General features: G+C 29.9%; 2 protein-coding genes across 3 annotated transcripts; both read right to left on the bottom strand.

Annotated features, from left to right (window-relative positions):
- Positions 4,007-4,731, bottom strand: LOC18601949 (non-specific lipid-transfer protein A). Its single transcript, XM_007033056.2, has 2 exons — positions 4,297-4,731; positions 4,007-4,186 (listed from the first exon to the last, which is right to left on the bottom strand). The coding sequence occupies exons 1-2, from the start codon at positions 4,653-4,655 to the stop codon at positions 4,177-4,179; spliced, it is 369 nt and encodes a 122-aa protein (XP_007033118.1). The 5' UTR covers positions 4,656-4,731; the 3' UTR covers positions 4,007-4,176.
- LOC18601948 (protein PIN-LIKES 2) lies at positions 8,926-11,909 on the bottom strand. 2 transcript variants are annotated; one of them, XM_007033054.2, is made up of 3 exons: positions 9,889-11,909; positions 9,433-9,690; positions 8,926-9,329 (listed from the first exon to the last, which is right to left on the bottom strand). In XM_007033054.2, exon 1 carries the CDS (start codon positions 11,237-11,239, stop codon positions 9,890-9,892), a length of 1,350 nt encoding a protein of 449 aa, XP_007033116.1. In that variant the 5' UTR covers positions 11,240-11,909; the 3' UTR covers positions 8,926-9,329; positions 9,433-9,690; position 9,889. The 2 variants fall into 2 exon arrangements, with proteins under 2 accessions (XP_007033116.1, XP_007033117.1); XM_007033055.2 differs by lacking the exon at positions 9,433-9,690.

Here is a 22,265-nt window from a genome sequence, read left to right as displayed (position 1 = left end):
TAGCAAAAAACGCCAAGCAAAGAATCTCCACTAATGTTCTGTTTTTGCAGCAAGCAAGTGTCGGCACTGGGCAGATCAAATCATGCATTTGCATGAACTTATGTGTGGCATATATTTAATGCCCACATGGATATCATATCCAAGTGCTAAAAGCCATACAAAATCACTGCAATGGAAATCTCATGGGAGTGCATGCAGATGTGTTAGCATGTTAAAGTTTCGGTTGACAAGCCCTGACCCATACATAGTTTTATATCTGTTCGGATGATGACTGAACCCTAACTAACAGATCATATTCATTCAGTAAAATCTCTCTCTTTGTACCATTCTATAAGCTTCCCTCTCTCTCTTTGTAACACTTTAATTGGCTGAGAATCTCATTTCTAGAGGTGTTAGTGTGGAGATTTGGACTTAACTACGAAAGAAATTTTACATGGTATAGATGCAATTCTCTGTATATATATCATAGATCCCCGATATGGAAATGGAATGAACTGCTCTGAATTAACTCAAACACCTCTAACGACTATGAAAATTTTGAAGTTAGGTAGCAGATGGAGAGTCTATCAATATACTTTTTCTTCTTGATAAAGGAGTCCATCAATAATCTTGTCATTCTTATTTGAAACATTACATTTAATGGCCCTATAACTACTACTAAAATCTTTTTTCGTCATCAGTAATAAATTAACAAAAAAAATGAAAAATTTACGTTTATATTATTCCTAAGAGGAAAGATCAAGTTACACGGTCTAAAAAACTAATTAGTTTTACACCATTCTATAATTTCATGTATAATTAATATTTTAATAAATCAATCATTAAATTTAATAATTGATTCATACCCATCAAGCACGTAAAGTTTCAAATCAATCCGATATTTTTATAATATTAATTAATCTAGAAAAGTGTTTGTTTCTAATATATATTTTAATGGTCAGAATTTTTATTATTATTAAACAAATAATTAGATATTTTTGATTAATTTGAAATTTAATATGCATGATCTACGTGAATAAAGCATGAAATCTAATAATTAAAATAATCAAATATAACTAATATGAAAAATAATGAAAGTGTATAAAAGTAATTTAGTTTTACACCAATGTAAGTGGATACCTCCTCTATGGTAAACACTTTAATAATTAAGGAATGAGAAGCTTACAATCCCTTTTTAAATACCTTTACCTCAATAAAATGCTAGTACGAATTTATATTGAATATCATTTATGTACCCTCCATTCATACTTGAAAGTTTGGATATGAATTGGTCAAAATATGAATTTGGTTCCACTACTAATTTAAATTTGACATTTTTCGTCTTTTTACCTCAATTTTAATGAATTTCATATTTTAACTTTTTTTTATAAAAAAGTGATTTAAGAACAATTGATTGTAATGTTAAGTTCAATCGCTTACATGACTTTTTTATTGATGACGTGATATGTCAATTTAAATTTTCTTTGACATGCGATACATGTTAATACAAAACAACTTTATTTTTAACGAAAAAAGTAGTAAAATTTTTTTATTAAAATTTAATAAATATATTAATCATTATTTAATTACAAAATTTTTATTTTTAAGATTAATATATCCTGCATAATTAAAAAATTAATTCATCTCAACATATCAAGTCATCATCAAAATATGATGTCATTCAAATTAAAGGCAAAATTTTGACATTTTTATCAATTGTACTTAGTTCAAATTTTTAATGAAAATTTAAAGATTAAATTCATTAAATTGAGGATAGACGGACTATATCCATTGAATTGAGATAGTAAAAAGATTAAATTCAGATTTTAACATTTATCTAATTTTATACATGTTATTAATGATCCAACAGGCCGGAAAACCTTCATAGCTGCCCAACTCTTGGAGCCTAATATGACATTGTTACGTGACTTGGGAGAACCACTCAAACCGATTCCAAGCCTAAGGCTCTAAATTTCTTAAGGAGCCTACTAATTAGACTGAATGATCAGAAAATTGGAACCGGTGGTGTTATTTTTTTTATTTAATCAATTTAATTTGATTTAATTTAACGCCCTTTTATTTATTTTAAAATGAAAATTTAACATTAAATAAATGCCAAATACATATCAGTAAAAAGGCATTAAAAGAGGATATTAATTTGATTAAATAGTTAGAACTTTAATTAACAATTAAGAGGTAATTAGGTTTCAAATTTTATCATTTACAAAAGAAGTTTTAAAAATAAAAACAAAAACTTTAACAATAAAAATAGATTTAAGTAGTTTAAAAATCGGTCAAAAAGCGGTTCAATTAAAAGGTTGACCATTTCGTGATCAATTCAACTTTCCAAAGGTAGGATACCCTAAATTGGACCGAATAGACCACCAGTTTCCAATTCAACCAATCTGTTTGACTAATTCGGTTCGATTTATTTCAACACTTATTAGGTTATTAATTAAGTAAATTGGGTACAATTAATTAGATTTTTTTTACATCTTTTTCTTTAAATTCTCTAATGAAAATAAAATAATTGCTTTAAAATCGTTATCTTAAAAAAATAAAGTGGTTAAGTCAACAATATTGAGAAATCTGAGAAAAATTATTTAAAAAATACTATCTAAATTTTATTCTAAATTAATCAATATTAAGTTTGTAATAAGAGAATTGTATTGTAAGCAAGTTATTGTTCGGGCCAATTGAAGGTTACATGTTATCACGATAGTAGAAATACAGGGAAAAAAAAGAAGAAAATATATTTTCAAGACAAAAAATTTATAAGATTTATGATAATTAGAGATAGGAAAACATTTTATTATTTTTTAAAGAAAACATTTTATTAGCTTTTTTAAGGAAAAATTTAATTTGTATAAGCAAGTTTTCTTTGTTTAAGAACAACATTGAAAACCTATATATGAAATTAGACATTATTGTGTCCGGGGCCTTCAAGCCTATGTTCTTTGTTAACAAAATTATATAAAGAATTATATTAGGGTAAAATTAATCAATTTTTGTTGGAGGGTTAAAGAGACAGAAAACTTTATATAAACAAATACCATATAACATTGAGAAAGCACTAACATCAATACCGCTTAAATGATAAGTATAATGCACAATAACTATAAAAACACCATTATATAGGATCTTTCATAATCAAATTATATATTGTATCCTCCAAGTCAAAAATAATTAATTCAACTATATACCATTTGATTCCTTAAATAAGAACTAAAAAGGATGATGATCAAAGACGAATAAAAATTAATTTATAAGCTTTAAGTCCTAAACCCCTTAATTTGAAAGGATGATACTTAACTTTCAGCGTCATTAAACCAATTAATTTATCAAAAGTTAGAGGATACTCTTATCAATATAGCAAGTATATAATAAAAAAATATAAAAAATTTTAAAAATTTTGAGGAGCCATGACCTTCCCAATATAGTACCCTCCCCCCTGAATTATATAATGATTAGAGATATGATAAAATAAATAAAACGATAGTGAATATATCTGCGAAAATTAGCGCATCTTAGTGGTGGTGCTCCTATAAACGGTAACGTGGGTTCTGGTTGATTGATGGTGATGGCTGTGTTTGCTATCTCTTATGCAGGGATGTTTCTTAATTTGGTTTATCTGGTCTGTCATGGCTGATTTCATGCTTGAACCTTTCTTGACTTAATAACCAGTCCGTGTTGCTTCTTTGGGTCTTTTCTCTGCCAGTAATTATTGTGGCGTCTCTGATGTGGATAGTGTATTTTGTAGTTGTTGTTGAATATGGTTAGCTTTCATGTATAGTGTGTAGCTATTGTATAGAATTTTTGTACAGGGAATCATTTCCTTGTTGTTGCTTTTAACTACAAGGCCATCACGCTACCACCAATTAAGTGGTGTTGTGGTCTTCTTCCCGCAGCCACCATTTTTTGTTTGTCTGCGGCCTTTTTGATCATGCAAGCTGCTCTTTTGTAACCCTGCCTTGATCAGCAATGAAATTTTTACTACAGCTGATGATCTCCAAAAAAAGAGATATGATGAAATTTTGAAGAAAGGATGAAACATTTCTATTCATAAACTTCTTCTTCAAACATACTAAAAGAGAATTAAAGTCTTCTACTACATAAGAGATTGTTTTCTTTTGAAGGAATTTTGCTGCTCTTCATGCTTTTATTCTTGGTGGCAGCGGCATAATTCCATTTCATAGCTTACTGGATGCTGCTTGGCAAAGAAAGAAAATGATCAGCAAGACTATATTCAAATCAAAAGGATATAATTAAATTCATTGAAAATTTAATGAAATCAAGCAAAGATGGAATATGAATTACTCTTTGCAGTTGATGGTGGGATCAATGGGCACGGGGACTGTAACGCCACACAACTGGGGAAGTTGCTTAGCTTTCTCAGGTTTAACCCCGAAACCTGGGGCAGCCTTCTCGAAACATTCACACAGGTCCCTGCGTGCTTGAGTGGTGGTGGCCGCAGTGTTCACATTACTCACAGCTAAGCAGCAAGGAACTGTGGGTGCGGGTGCTGCGCCCGTCAAGAAAGGCTGGCAAGGCATCAATGTGGTTATGGCCTGCTGGCATGTCATTGCATCCACAGCGTATGCAGTTGCAACCAAAATCACTAAACCCACAACCCCAAGACCAATAGACCAAGGAAAACCCATGACTTTCTTGTCCATTATTTCTTTTGGTGATTCTTGCAGCAAGAGAATAAGAGAGATAGATGCTTGATTGTTATATTCCTAGGAGCTCTTTGTGTTTGGCCTTTGCTACTTGGAACTTATTTATAGGGATAACTTTGGTTCTGTCATTAAAGTTGAGTTAATACGTACTTAATACGCATAATTAATGCATGTGCTGTCACTTTCCTTTTTTCAGAAGACTCTCATATTATATATGAAGAAATTAATTGCTAGTTAAGTGGGATGATTGCTACAAAATTAATGACAATTAATGTCAAATTTCAGCAATCCCTCCTCAAGCTTTGTTTTTTCTCTTATCTTCTTCATTAAAAAGTTACTTTTTTTAACCCTTGGTGATGGGTTGGATTGTATTCTTTATGTGACTTTAAACCAACCCAAAGTTTCTCAATTTCACATTTCTTTTCCATTTCCATCTTGGGTTTTGGAAAGTGAAAGGTTTATTGTTTGATATGTGAAGGTAGTTTATCCATAAACAGCCGAAGGCCCTTCATCATTATTAGTTTAGTCTTTTTTTTATTTGGGTTTGATGGATTTTATTTTTTGTATTACATTTTTTCTCCTTTGTTCTTTCCAAGTTGTTACTACTAATTAATTATTGAATACATTTCATTTAATTAAAATTTCTTTGTTAGGGGGTCTATGTTAATGTGTTTTTTTGTTAATAAGTCTCTTCTAGGTTATTATCTAACATCTTATTTTCCTTCTCTTTATCTGTTAAACTAATATTGAAGAGTCAAAAAAAATTGCAGCAAAGCAACCACAATGTTAGAGACTTGCGTTTTTGTCTTCTTGATAATTTAGTAAATTTTTTATAAAAATCCTAAACTAAGGTTAAGGACCGAATAAGATGATAATGAAGACTTGGTTTATTTTTGTTTAATTTTTTAATTTTTTTTTAAATTCTTCACTCAATTATTTTTGGATAGGTGGTATGGTAAAAAGAAAAGTAATAATCCAATTTCTAAAGGCTAAATGCTCAAATCAAGGCTAAACCTTTGGGCACTTTTTCAATTAAGGGCCAAATATTTCAATTGTAACAATTAAGAGTCAAATGTTTCGATTCTTTACAATTAAGGACTAAGTTGACAAGTGGATGGAGCATATATCACACACAATAAAAAATCGCATTGAAAATATAGTTGTTACATATCATGTTAAAAATTTAATTGTTACACGTCATGTTGAAAAATGTAATTGTTATACGTCATATTGAAAATTTAGTTGTTACATGCTATTTTGAAGATTTAGTTGTTATATACCATATTGAAAAATGTACTTGTTACACGTCATGTTGAAAATTTAGTTGTTACACACTATTTTAAAAAATTTAATTGTTACATGCCATGATAAAAAAGTTGTTACACGTCACGCTATAATTTGAACTGTTTTTATTTGACATAAAAAACTTTATGATAAAACTACCATTCCATATTTTACCCTTCAAAGTTAGTGTTCACGTCATGTGCTTGTCTTATACACACCAGACACCTCTCACCTTAACCCTTAATTGTAAAGAATTGAAAACGTTTAACCTTTAATTGTTACAATTGAAACGTTTAACCCTAAATTAACAAAAATTCAAAAGTTTTGATCCCAAATTGAGCATTTAGTTAATTCCTAAATGATAAATGTTATTGTCGCGTCATCTGCCATATGGCATTGATATCATAAAAATGACACGTCAAGATGCCATGTAACGTATAACATGGCATAAAAGTACCAATTATGTTATTGACTTATGGAAGTTAATCAATAGTTAGTGAGAATGACTTATTTGACCCAATAAAATAAAATTCAAAGACTTAATTGAATGATATAAAAGTATAGGGACTTAATTGACTTTTTTAGTATAATTTAGAGATTTATTTGGATATTTAACCAATTATCTTTTTAGAAAATTTTTTTATTTAATAAATTAATTTTATCAAAGTCAAGAGAAACAATACATTAAATATAATTTTTTAATAAATGTCACCTTTATTGGTACCTCTAGACACTTATTAATAGTTCCCTTTTATTATTTAAGAATAATATCTTAATTAATCATATGTACAATTAAGGCTTACCCGGTAGACAAAACTTCTTGTGTAATTAATCTTTTATAAAATGAATTACATGCTCATTTGTTTCATGGTACAGTAAAATCTCTATAAATTAATACTCGATAAATTTATAAGATAATACATTTTTTAAAACATACATAGGTCCCACTTAATATATAAATTAATAATCTCCTTATACATCAAAATTATATATATACATGACTCACTTATGAGGTTTTTGTAAAATATGACTCTAATGTTACTTGTTTCTTCTTGAAATTGATGTCTCTTTAGATCTCATCTTTTATATTTTCTTAGTGCATTAAGAAGTTCTTATGTAGTGTTCTCATATTGCAAGAGAAAGTTTTACAATGTGATTGTTGCTTTAAATGCATCTTTGCACGATATAGACTCCAGTACAGAACTATCGTCTTCAACTTCATTTTTTTTTGTTATTTCCCATTATATTCTCAATAATTTAGTTGTCACAAATAATCATAATTTATAATTCGATAATTTGGTAATATTCGTATAATTACAATATATAATACATTTATTACGTTCAATGTTTTAGAAAAAAAAAACATACATTGATAAATTAAATTTTATTATTAATATATAAATTAATAAATTATTATTTATTGATTAAATAATATCTCAATTAATTAATAAATTTTTATGATTCCAAAGATATTAATTTCTAGAGATTTTACTGTATTTTCTTGTATTTAACTTTGTTTTTTTATTTATAAGAAAATATGTTTTTATTTGATAGCTATGTTGATTTTTTTTCCGTAAATTGCTCCAAGTGATTTAAAAAGTTCATTAACTCTAGAAACTATAATTTCATTATTATTATTCTACTTTCGAGTAAATAAAAAATATATTTTTATTTGATAGTGCCGTAACTTTTTGTTAATTACTCCAGATGATTTTAAAATTCATGACCTATAATTTCATTACAATTATTCTACTTTCCAATGGATGTGCTTTTTGATCTTTCGAAATTTGATATATTATCTTTAAACCTTAGTTATTATGTTTTTTATACAAAAAAAAAAATTATTTTGTTATTCACAAATGGAGATGATGAATTTCATTCGTATAAATGCAATAATTTGAGTTCAAACACCACTAATCCAACAATTTAATTTTCAAATCTAAATCATTTGAGCTTAAAAACTTAAACTCAAGTTATTAATGTAATTGACTTTAATTTTTATATAAATCTTAATAATTACATTTACATCTAATACTTAAACCACGTGAGAATATTTGTGTTTTATATGCTTCTTGGTGTATGATACGTAGAATAATTATTGTCAGAATATGAGATATTTTTTTCAAATAAAAAAAATTAAAATTCCAAATTTGAAAAATGAGAGGATGCGATTATGTAACATGAAAAAGTTACATTCCTTCTTTTATATAGTTTAAGTTACATATAGTGTTGTAATTTTTTAATTTGTTTTACACAAATAGAGGCCCAACTTGTAATTAGGTCCACAAGAAAATAAATTGAATAAGTGGAGAAGAGGGATAAAAAAAAGATTGCACTAACTAATAAAAGAATAATTTAGCCATATAGGATCAGGTATAAACGTTTAATGTAATTAATCCTGATATAATTAGAAATTCAGTGATTAACTTGGATTTCTCTCAAAATATTACACTGATGCTACATAATCAAGAGAAAGCAAAATGACAAAACAAATATAAATGTGTATCATTAACTCTTCCTTTAATGAAAAACTCAGAATTATCCCTATAAGTAATAAGTATCAATTAACAAAGGCCAAACACAAATACTTCATATTAAAAAATTTAATTAAAAATAGAGTTCGAATTTTCTTTCTCAATTTAAAAAAAAATATATCTTAACAAAAGTTAAGGTTACTTTTATTTTTTTAAGATAAAAAAAATAAGATGGAAAAAAGAATTTAGGTCAAGTTGGCACGTCATATCTCTAAATAGGGCATGTGCCAGCCCATCTAAATGCCCCATCCACGCCTTGATAGCCCCCATTCTGGTTCTTATATCTGCCAGGCACAATGGTTTGGGGGAACATGAAGTTGATTACATTCTTTTAATTGTTATTGAAATTTATTTTTCATATATTCAAGTGAAATGAATTAATATTGTATTACTTTACATGTTTCTGTAATGCATGCATTCCAATTTAAATTGGAAAAAATTGTACCGAATAGAGCTTAAAAATGAAGAGATAGTAGATACATAGAATGCTGCAGATGCCACGAGGATTATTGACATTTCAGTCTACAGATTGTATAAACTACACGACATCCTACTCTCATGTATATATCTGCCATTCAAGAACAGATGTTTGGGAGATTATGCAAGGAGGAACATATTGGAATGAATTTGAAAGAATATGAATCCCACAAGACGTTTTAAAAATAATCATTCTTTTATAGATTTTTGACACAAAAACTTCACCTGCTGCTCGATGCTGATAAGGCTATAGTAGAGATCACCCGTGCCAAAGAAGTTTTGCAGCTGTAACATCGTTTCTACCTCAGAATCTCATTGCTGAATCATTAATATCTAGCCTGCACTGGATCTGTATGGCAAAACAATCTTCAGCTTGCTGAATAAAAGAGAACAGATTGTCAGATATAGTAAAACAGCATTGTCTCTCTTGTTAAGTGAAAGTTAAGAATCCATTAGGAATAGTTTGCAGAAAAACAAACTTGCTTCATGTGCAGTTTGCAGTTCATCTTAACTCCTTGCATATGTGGCAAACGTGACTAAAATCCATTTCACAAATCCCTCAGATTAAATAAGGCAACACTCGTTGATATTTTCTGTTTCCTGTTGCATAGATGTGCCTAGACTTTACAGTTTCCTGCAGCTTATCAAATGTTGAAAACTTCACTGATCGGTTCTCACTTTCAGTTCAAGTTCAGATTTCCAGTAACTTAATCGTGGTTTAAAGTTTGATGTTTGGCCTGAGAATTAAGGAGAAGAATCAAAAGGACATCAATTTCAACTGGTTAACATAACATTTTATCTACATAACAAAGAAAAGTGATTGATTTGTGAACTGCAATTAGATGATGGGGCAATCTGAATCTGAAAAGGGCAAGTCAATTGGTGCCAATCATGTCAAAAAAAGAAAACCTGAAATAAAAAATGTTTGAACGAACCTTAGAGGAAAGAAGCCAGCCACTTCAAGTAGACATATATATACAATGAAAGAGAGAGCAGAGCAAACACATGCTGCCAAAACAGAAGAGCAGAAGCTTCCCTAACTGCATAACCTCTCAAGCTCGCCATTGCTCCTAACAATATGGCACTCGGTGTTGTGTATTGCAGCAAAAGCACAAATCTGTACAATGAATTGTCAGAGATCAAAAAATTCCATCTGTCAGCCAAATAGACTACCCCAATCCCAGCCAACGGAAGTATCAAAAGCCTTGCAACAATGATGCCAATGGTAGTTCGAATCCCAAGTCTAGATTCATTTGGTCCTTCCCTGAGCATTCCTCCAAGAACAAGCATAACTGCAGGTACCATTGCCTCAGAAATCATGGCCATGCTGTCTGTGATGAAGTCTAGAGGAGCATCAGAACCAAAAACTATGGTTTTTACTTTTGGAATGATCCCAAGAAGAATAGCTAATACAGTGGCAACCAAAGGAGGCTGAAGAATATGATGGATCGGCGTACGTTCTGCAACAATTCTAATCTTTTTAACTACCTTAGGCTCAGCCAAACACCTATTTGACTTGGTACTTGGACTTTCCTCTTGTGTAGTTTCAACATCCGGAATATCAGACTGAGATACACCAGAGATGCTATTAAAAAGCCTTGCTATGAAGGGTGTTTTGCAGTGTTCGGTTTCTCTGTCCTCAATTCCAGGCCACTCAGCTTCATGAAGAAGTGGAGTACTGATATCATTTCTTGGCAATTCCTCAATCTCAGTACCTCCTTCCTCGACAACCGCATAGAACTCCATCGGTGGCTCCATCATGTGATAAACAAGAGTGTAAACAAGAACAACAGAAACCCATTGGGAGAATGATGCATATGCAATTCCATCATAGCATGTATCGCCAAAAGGGTTGTCTTCATTGTGGCACACTGATGAAACAACCGCAAGAGGAATGTTTCCCGTGTTTCCGAAAGCAGTCGTGATCACCGTGAAACGAAAGAATTCAGGCGGTGGCCTGCATATTAATGCCACTAATAACCCAAGTACGCAACCAATGGCTGTACTAATGACAACATTCACTGGAATAAACCACCATTGAATGAATTTCTTCACACTAATGACTGGACCAAGGTGAGTGAATATCAAACAAGGCCAGAATAGAACAAAAATAAGCTTGCTAAGAAGCTTAAGAGTAGGTCTTGGAATCATTTGGATTTTTGGGTGGGAAAGAAGAAGCCCAATTAGAGCTATAGAAAGGAGTTTCAATACAGGCAAAACTGCTTCAACTACACATTCTGTTGATTTCAAGTCCCTATTCAAAATGGCAAGTAGAGGCTCCATCATTTACTGTAAGATAGTGCAATTAAGCTCTATTGCAAATGCAAAAACAATCAAGGATTGAGTTGCACAATGAAAAGAAAGACAGTGAGAGAGGGCAAGAAAATACGGATCAACTTATAGATATCAATCAGTTAAGCATGAACAACTATTTAAAACATCGTTTGTTTACTCTTTTGTCTTAATTGGATCATGGGAGGAAAGCTCTCTCAAAGTTCACTGTCTCACCGGTAAATCCAAATGCATAGTACTCCAAGACTGAAACTCAAATCTCAGAGCTCTATGCAGATAAACACAAGGAAAAGCAAATGGTGAGCCAAACCAATCAGCTATAATTTCTTTTAAAAGACGGACAAGATCGGAACTGATCCAGATAGAGAGCCAGTCAGCAAGATGGAAACTGCCAAGAAACTTCAATTAGATCCCACAAAGCCCACCAAATTATGCCAATGAAGTGCCAAATGTCTCGATTAACATGAAAGAAAATGGGGTTTATTAGATAAAAATGATGATTTAAACCAGAAAAGAGTTGAAAGAATGGTGAAACATTGATTGAAGAAATGGGAACAAACTTGGCTTAAGAGTTGAGAAGTCGGACATGGTAGCTTAGAGGCTGCACAGAAAGGAAACCGAAAACATTGGAAAGTGGCTATAACAAGAATGTGTGGCATGTTAAGGTTGATGAGTTTCTTACAACAATGATTTAATTGTTTCACAGTGAAAGAAAAGGGTAGATATTCACAGCTGTTGGCATCATATTTTACAGCTACTAGTCTTGCGGGCTAGGCTGGCTGTCGGGTATCCATTTTAAAAGTAGTGTACTAAAGGTTGAAAATAACCAGCACCTACCAACACATCCAACTATATTGGTTTAGTACTTTAGACGGTTCTGGTTTGTCTGTCACTGGCTACATTCGCAGATTGCTGTAACACTAAATTTTTCTTTAAGTGTCAACTACCATTCTTCCAATGACAATTGCTTGTGGAGCCATGGATGCTGCCCCCTTCATATCCTTTGTGGCTTGGCCTTCCTGACGTTAAATGCTGTCTGTCAAAGGACGATTGGCTTTGTCTCATGTATATCGTGATTCTTTGTTAAACTTTCCTTTGGCAGAGCGAAGAGTCGTTTCTCCTCTTCCCATATCCATTAAAGCTTGTAGTTGCTATTCATACTAACAAAAGAAGCTTTATGTTTGTGGAGGATTACTTCCAGTGCTCTTAGACATGTGGCCTTTTTTGAGAGTCACAAATTTCAAATCACATCTTGTAGTAAATGTGGTGACACTTTGTTATTCAGTTATCATAGAAGGTTCAAGCTTACCCCATTCGAAGGTGACAATCACACCACTCACATGACTTACGTTTTGAGCTTGAAATGCTTTTGGGATTATAAGTTATAAGCATATTCCTCTTATACATTCCCATCCTACTAAATCCAATTCAATCTATTGAAAAGGAACAATAAGTAACAGTGCCAGAGTCCTCATTGGGATGGGACTCAAATTTAATTAGAGAATGAGAAACAACTTATATTTTTCTTCATGTATTCCACAACTGGTGCTTATCCACACACCACAAAAAAGAAAAAGAAAAGAAAAGGGTTCTCAGATATCATACGAATTTTCACATTTATGAATAATTAGTAATTGTAGCAGTACTCTACTACGATCTGCAATGAAAAAAAAAACAAGAAAAAGTCCCTTCACCATAGTTTTTTTTTTTGGTTTTCGTGCGGTTTTTTGCTTTTGTAAGCACTGATTTTGGTCTGAACTGTAATAAAATTCTTATTTTTACTTTCTAAAAAAGAATTATAGTACTCTACTCGTTATAATAGAAATTCAATCACTAAAATAGTTAGTTAATTACTCTTTGAATTAGTTTTTTTGTGGGTAATTAACTGTACAATTCTAATTATATGATGGAGCAGGTAAGTAAATAAACAAAATTGATGAGCAGGCTGAATCTCATATACCACGTTTGGAGAATGGCAGTGCACATGCAGCATGCCGCACATGTTCCTTTCACGTAGAGCAGGTTAAAAAATTATGTATTTTAATGCAAAATTTTCTATTAACAAATAGTAAAAGGATACAAAATAATATATATTATTTATATATATGCATCCGTAATGGTGATCCTCATGATCATTTGTTGGACTTTTTCGAACAATGTTTTGGTCTTGCATCAGATCTTTTGAAGCCTAATATGTACGGATCATACTTTTTAATTAATTAATTAATCTTGGTCGTAAACACAGTTGTAATAAATCTTTGACCAAGTTTGAGATCTACTGATCCAGCATGGAGCACGTGCCTTGCAAATACAAGAAAATTCTTATGATAAGACAAAATATAATAAATTAAGACATTGAATTGTTTGACATACGGCACAAAATTGTTAACGACTTAGGCATAATAGAAAGGGGTCCAATCGTTGCACCCCCTTTTGTACAATGAAATGTCCAAAAACCCTTCTTAATTTGAGACAGTTTTAATTTTTTCATTATTTTTAAGACAGATTTGATCCGTTGATTTAAACAAGGTATACTGTTAAAATATTTAAGAAATATTTTATTAAAAGACTCATTATCATTGTTCAGGCTTAGCCTGACACGTAACAAAGGAATCCGGGTGTCATCCAAGAGCCTGTTGGTTTGGCCCAGGCCAAGACCATTCTCCATTTCCATGTCAAGATTTGGGTTGCGTTGTCTGATTTCCTTCAATTTTCGGGCTTTGGACTTTTCTTCCTTTCTTTTTTTTTTTCTCTTTTGTGTTTTAGGGTTCAATTCATGAGTAAGCTTTCTAAGCTTTTACTGAACTCTCACGTTAAGCTTTTCCATTTTTTCCCTTTTTTTTTGGTTTTATGTTCATTTCCCAGATTTCCAAATTATTTTTAAAATTTTTAGAATTATTTTTTAATTTTAAAAATAAAAAATTAGAACAGAAAAAAAAAAAAAACTCAAAAGAAAAGATGAGGTTTCATTTTCTAGACATGTGACACAATTTATTGGTTGATTTTTCTTTGCTATGTCACCAATTTGAAGGTGTAAACTATTTAATAAAAGCAAAGTTAGAGCATCTTATTATGAATTTTCAAATTTTATGTATCAAATCCATAATTTTAATTACTATAATTTAGATATCAAGTGTGTAAATATTAATCCTTTGTATTGTAATAAAAAAGTAAATATTTCATTGCAATAAAAAGGGATCATAATTAAAGGATCTGTAGATATAATAGAGAAGTGTAATCCCATAAATACAAGCCGTACATATTTCCACGTGCATTATTAATTTGCTTTGTTGTTGTCTCACAACTAATTAATAACTAGGTGCTACCAACTTTCAAAAAGATTTCTTAAACTCAAGTAATTTCGTCCTCAAAAAGTATTTTGCAAAGTTTATTTCAGGAATTTCGTCTCTAATTCGCCTCCTTAATAGTTGAATGCCCCAAGAACTCATGGGGTCGTTTCCTTGGAACAATGGTCGGTCTGGAAAGTGGCCCTCTAACTAAATCCTTCCCCAATCTATGATTCTCAGTCCATAGTCTTGGAACCATGTTTTCAGGTTTCTACTAAGGACAACAATTCCTTCTCTAGCCACACAATTTACCTAATGAGATGGCTCATGAGAGGACGTGCCTCCACCCTTTGGTCTCTTGTCATGACATTAACGACTAACCAAAAGTGAACTGCCCTAGCTAGCTCACCATGATCTACATCAACTACGTCGACAAAGATGGGAGAAAACTTAAAACTTCTTTATATACAAGTGAATATAAGTAAAAATGAAATATATAACAAATGTAAAATCTTGTAATGTTTGATATAAAATTATCTTAAATTACATAAATATGCTAAAATAATTACTAACATGTGAAAAGCGGATAATTACACTAACTTAATTCAAATGTAATCAAGAAATATAATATATTGTGAGAAAAACGTACGAATAAAAAATTGTGACATAATTTACTGTAGTACAAACTTTTGATTTTTTGAAAAGCTTATAATAATTCATTAAGAAAAATCATAACTGTTGTGCAATTCAAAGTTTCCTGTAGAAATGGTAAAAGACTTCTGATGACAATAAACCTGATTAAAATGGTAGTTTGCAATATAATTGTTGAGAGTGCTATTTACAAAAAAAAAAAAATGCAACACCTGTATACTTTGAACCCTTGCTAAAAGCCAAAACCATTTTCCTTTGTTGTCATCGTAAAGGCAATGGCCTATACATTTCCGAAACTATAATAACTTGAGGGAACCACAAAGTGATACAAAAGTAGGGATGGCAATAGGTACCCTGTTATAGGGTACCCGTAGATACTCGACTTAATTATATAGGATTATGGTATCTTATAATCAGGTTTGAGACAAGTTTGGATAGTGAGTTCATTACCCGTATTGGGTTCGAGTACCACCCCTTGGGTATCAATTACCCAAATCCAATTATCATTTATAAATATTTTATTATTATTTTAATAATTAAATTAAAAATATACAATTTTTACCAATTTTACAAGCAATTTTTTTATTAAAAACTAACACATATATGAAAAGTATGGTTACTCTAATTATTAATGTGATGACATTAATATATTTAAATAAAAAATTATTAGATTATTAATGATATTTAAATAATATGAATATCATATCATATTATAAAAAAAATATAATTACTATTATATACATATACTTTTAATATAAATATATTTACTTTCTATTTTGTGTTAACATTACAAAAATTATAACTTATAAAATTATTAATTATAATATATATACCATTGTTTATATAAACTTATAATATATATACTTAAATAAAACTTTTGAGATTAGAATAGTTTTGGAACCTAACTATTTTTTTTTAATTTCATGAAATTAAGGATAAATTCATATAGTTAATAAAATTAATTCATGAAACTATGATTGTTAATTATGATAAAATACTCTTAACCTCTAAGTTTTGATCGAAATTACACATGAGTTCATTAGTTTTCAAAATAGATATTTCACCCAAAAAAAATATTTTTTGCTGGACACTTAGGTCTATTTGTTAGTGTTTCTGTCAACTTGATGATGTGGCAAGGGTAAAAAGATAATTTCACTCTTAATTAATTTTTAAAATTATTATATAATTTATTAATTTTTTATTAATTTAAAAAAAGAGCTCCCTTGCGGAGCTCGATCTGGGCTCCCCTCCCTTGGGAGCACTGATCGGTGCTCCCTTTTTCTTGGAGAGCTTTTTATTTTTTTAAAAAATATAATAATAATTTTTAAATTAATAAAGAAAGAAAGGACATTTTAATCTTTTTATAATCTTCGGTTTGGGCCGGAGTGTCCATTTCAAAAACTAATGGACCTACTTGAAATTTAGATTAAAAGTTAAGAGGTGGGGGTATTTTACCCTTATTAATTAACTTGTAATGTCTTTTAATATATATAGTTTATATATTGTGTTAATTTATAAGAAATATAATTACAATTATATATATACTAAAATATTTTTAGTATATATATACTTTAAATATAAACATATTTACTTTATATTTTGTGTTAACATTACAAAAATTATAATTTATAAAATTATTAATTATAATATATATACTTTTATTTATATAAATTTATAATATATAAACTTAAAGAGAAGTTACGAGAATAGAATAGGTTTGAAACCTAGTTATTTTTTTTAATTTTATGTAATTAAGGACAAACTCATATAGTTAATTAAATTAATTCATGAAACTATAATTATTAATTATCTTGTAATGTCTTTTAATATATATACTTTATATATATGAAGTTCATTTATAAAGAATATTATTATTATATATATTAAAATACTTTTAGTATATATATATATATATACTTTAAATATAAATATATTTACTATCTATTTTTGTGTTAACATTACAAAAATCATAACTTATAAAATTATTAATTACAATATATACCTTTGTTTATAAAAACTTATAATATATAAATCTAAAGGAAAGTTGTGAGATTTGAAACCTAGTTATTTTTTTTTAATTTCATGTAATTAAGGACAAATTCATATAGTTAATTAAATTAATTAATGAAACTATGATTATTAACTTGCAATGTCTTTTAATATATATACTTTATATACTTTGGGTTCATTTATAAGAAATATAATTACTATTATATATTTACTAAAATACTCTTAGCACATATACGCTTTAAATACAAATGTATTTCCTTTTTATTTTGTATTAACATTACTATCGTAATGTGCGCGTCCAAGAACTCGACCGCTAGACATGAAAAATTCAAAGAGTTGACACCAATCTTTTTTTTATCTAGGTGCGATTGGCCACTTGTTATGTTAATCCTCTTCGATAAAGTCCTAAATTGATTTTAGGTCTATCTAAAGAACAATAATCTGGTCTACATGTTTAGAATTGGGTTTGTGAGTACAATTATATACAGGGAAGAATTAGCACTCTTGTGACGCTCGTTCCACGAACGGTACCATTTAATCAAATGTTATCCTATTGGTGTCTTTATTCTTGAATTTATTTCATTTGCGTTTCCTTAATTTTTATTTGTTTTATTCTTTATTTTATTAGAAAATTAAAATATTTGATTCTATTTACGAGTGTGGTGTACACATGATGCAATCATGAAATGCATGGCATAAAATCCGAATAATGCCAAACGAAACCTTTTATTGAAGATATTTTCCTAATCCGCCCATTATATTAGTGGGATTTGGGGATAGTCTCTCATTTAGGGAATTATTCGGGAAACGCGTCTTCGCAAGTTTAACGAATAAATTTCATCCTCAGGGTAATCATTCGTATTTGAAAAAATATTTTTCGTGAATGCAAACCTATTGCAAGTAGAAGTCTTTTATTAAAAACATTCACCGAGCCCTCCCATCGTACTGGTGGGACTCGAAGGTATCTTTTCACCTAAAAATTTTTTCGAAGAAACTTGCCTTTGTAAGCTCCCTCAAAAAGTCCCATCATCGGGGCTTTGACTCGTGCACATAATACGTCTACATGCCATGACATTTAAATGATGTAGTGATGGTGTTTAATATAATTACAATTTTCAATATATTTTTTTCAATTTTTATATAACTTTTTTATTATTTCTTTGCAATTTCTCTTATTTTTTATATTTCATTTTCTTGTATGTGTGTATCCTATATAAATATTTTGTTATTGTTATTATTATTTTCTCTACCTAAGCATTTATCTACTTTTCTATCAATGTTTATTCTTTGCCTACACCTATAGTTTTTGATAACCAAATATTCTATTTTACTATTGTCACTATAATTTATCTATATATTTTACCTAATCTACCTTGTTGTGAATAAATATTTCTTGTATTTCTAGTTATTCTATTTTTATTTTTACTTATTCACCAAACCTATTCTTTGACCAAATATATATTCTCTATTCTTTATTTACTTAACCTATATATTTTGAATAACTACTTTTTTATCTTCTCTCGTAAATCTATTTTTTCCTGAATATTTGCCTCTTTGATTTTAGTTATATTCATTATTCCTATGAGTTTTATCATCTTTGAAATTTTATTTTTATTATTTATTTATTTGTCATCATAAATATCATTATCTTTCATAATCTTATATATTCTTAAAACTATATATATTTCATCAACCCCTCTTGTATTTATTATTATTATTGCTATATTTATTATTTTTATTATTTCATTACTTTTTTATTTTTATATTTTATTTGATTAGTAATTAGGTTAATGTCGTAATGTGCGGGTCCGAGAACCCGATCGCTAGACGCGGTGAAAAACACTAAGGAGTCACCACCAATCTTTGCTCTAGGTGTGATTGGCCACCTATTAACTCGATTCTAATCAACGAAGTCTTAAATTGATTTTAAGTCCGTCGAGAGAATTTTAAACTGGTCTACGTATTTTAAGACTAGGTTCGGGAGTGCAGTTACGCCCGGGGAAGGATTAGCACCCCTATGACGCTTGTTCCATGAACGGTACTATTTGATTTTAAATTATCCTATTAGGGCCTTAATCCTTAAATTTATTATGTTTTCTTAGTTATTATTCATTTATTTTAATCTCTATTTTGTTAAAATATTTTATTTGACTCTAAGGTGTGGTGTGAACATGAGGTATTGAAGTGCATGACATGAAATTCAAATAATGTCAGACAAATAACCTTTTATTGAAGACATTCTCCCGGATCCGCCCATCATACTGGTGGGATCTAGGGATATTCTCTCACTTAGAGAATTATCCGAGAAATTTACCTTCGTAAATTTGATGAATAAATCTCATCATCAGGGTTATTGTATGTTTTTCTAGAAAAAATATTTTCATAAATGTAAACCTATTACAAGCAAAAGCCTTTTTATTAAAGATATTTCCCCGAGCTCTCCCATCATATTGGTGGGACATGGGGACATCCTTTCACCTAGGAAACTTTCTGAGAGAAACTCACCTTCGCAAGATTTTCGAAAAATCCCATCATCGGGACTTACACTCGTGAACAAGAATATCTATATGCCATGACATGCATGATGCGATAGAAATATATGCTATGCTTGTGAAGTTCATTATTAGTTTTTTTTTTTAAGTTCTCCTATGTCTTCCTTGCTATTTCTTATGGACTCTCTTTTTCTATATCTCCCTTTATAGTTATGCATGTTATAAATTATCTATGTTTCTATGCTAGTTAAGTGAACATTTTTACTATGTAAATAATCTTTTCACTCAAAATCTATAGCCAGATATCTTATTTCATAATTATATATATTTTTTAATTTCATTTTTCTCTTTTATTATTTATCTTATTCCCTTTACATAACACTTATTAATTTATTTAAATATATTTTATACCATTAGATATTTAAATTTTATATTTTACACCTATTTATTGTTTTGAATTTTCCATTATTGACTATTTTAGTTATTTATCTATTTATTTATTGTCATGAGTATTACTATTTTCACAATTTTCGTTCTTATCTTTGGACGACTTAAATATATGTCGTCTATGCCATATTTGTATTTATATTTCGTTTGACTAATTTATTGCATAGTAATTTTTATTTATTTAAAATTAAAAGAATCTCGAAACCTCAAAATAAAGACCCTCCTATCATACTAGTGGGGCCCTAATTTGGATTTTGAACCTACAGAAAAGTAGCCCGAGATTGTGACTTCTCGCGTCCCGGTCGATTATCCCCTCATCGGTATTAATTATTTATTATTCCTATGGTTAATAGTATGGTACTTTAAGGCTCAATTTATGTACTATCATAACTATTAATATTGACCTAAAACAAAGGTTTTATTGTTGTGACTAATATTTTCTCCGTCACACTATTTTATCTCTTGATACAAATATTATCTTTTTATCCATTTCTCCTATATTATACTTTATTATTTTATATTTTGCTTATTCGTTTACTTAATTTCTATTAATTGCTTTCTTATTCTTATGTCTTTTCTTTCTCTTTCTTTCCTTTTTATCTTGTTCTTCTTATTCATTTTATTTTTAAACTAGACTATACCTATTACTACATTTTTCCTACTATTTATTTATTTATTTTATATATTTGTAAACATGTATATTCTTCTAAATCCCAATTCTTTTTTATGACTAAAAAAAATTATTTAAAACATTTTTTTACTATCTTTTACGATTAACATTATTATTTCACATTTTTCTATTAATTTTAATCTTTTAAAATATTATTAAAAGGATTTTAAATATTATGCCCAAACCATTTAAATTTATTTGATATAGTCAAATAATAGAGCTTAATAAAAGAAAGTGGGCTAGCCCTTAAACAACCAATCCATCACAGATCCATGCAAAAATAAAGTTTTTTTTTACTTGATCTGGCTTAGTTAGCCTAAACTACTGTCGGACCCTAGCCTGCCTTGGAGTGGAACAATTTGGAGCTTGGTGTGGCAGTTTCCAAGCAACAAAACCGGCATCGTTTGCCGATAGGAAGGAGGCCTTGGTAGATCAAAATGGTGTCGTTTTATAACCCTTGAAACCCTTGAACCTTCCTCTCCCTTCTTCACTTTTCTCTCTTTTTTTACTCATTTCATTTCTCAAGCTGCCAAACTCTCTTTCCCTTCTTTCTAATCTCCCAACAAAATGATACCTTTCCTCTCCTTATTTGCATCGTTGACTAGATCTTCTCTCTCTCCCTCTCCTTTATTGCCGATTCGACTCCCCCTTTTCTCTCTTACTCCGACGCTGAACTTTTCTCTCTCTACCAAACGGCGACACCCCATTTAAAGCTCTCTATTCCTAACCGGTGACACCCTTAAATTGAGCCTCCGCTTTTGTCCCGGGTTGTTCCTAAAAGAGAGACTTCTCCCTCTTTTAAACCGCCAACCACCCAAGCTAAAAAATCCCTCCCAAAAATCAAAATCTACCCCTAAAAAAACAAACTAAAAAAAACTCTAAAACAAACCTTCTTTGCTTCTCTCATTTTTCATTGTATATTTTTGACTGCTTTTTTTTATTTTTTTCTGGTTGTGGTGTTTCCTTTTTTGGCTATTGTGGTTCTATTGGCTGCTAGAAGTTAGGGTTTTTCTTTTTTTTTTTGGTTGTCGTTCTTTCTCTGTTTCTATAGCTGCCACTGTAGTGCTTTTATACCCGGTTACAATCTTGGGGGTGCCATTTCCACCTTCTGCCAGACGAGAATTTTTCGCATTTGGCACAGCGTATTGTGCACAATGTATTGTGCCTAGCATTTTCTCATTTTTTTAGCTTCATTTATTTCATTTGTTTCTTGAATATTCTAGATTTTGTTTGGAATTTTAATATTTGATTAGTGTTTTAATCTGTTTTAATTGTTTTAGATCCATCCTTAATTGCATTAACTTTATTAGACTAGTTTTTGATATTGGGCCATCAATGTGCCCAAAGCTGCCCAACAACTCAAAAGCTCAATTTTTCAATTTTGGACTGATCATTGACCCATGACATTAGTGAAAGTCAGTCTATACAAAAATAAGAATGAAAGTTAAATTAAGTCTAAATTA

This window comes from Theobroma cacao, chromosome 4 (genome assembly GCF_000208745.1).
Source record: "Theobroma cacao cultivar B97-61/B2 chromosome 4, Criollo_cocoa_genome_V2, whole genome shotgun sequence".
NCBI classification, from domain to species: domain Eukaryota; kingdom Viridiplantae; phylum Streptophyta; class Magnoliopsida; order Malvales; family Malvaceae; genus Theobroma; species Theobroma cacao.
This window is presented reverse-complemented; position numbering and strand designations above follow the sequence as displayed.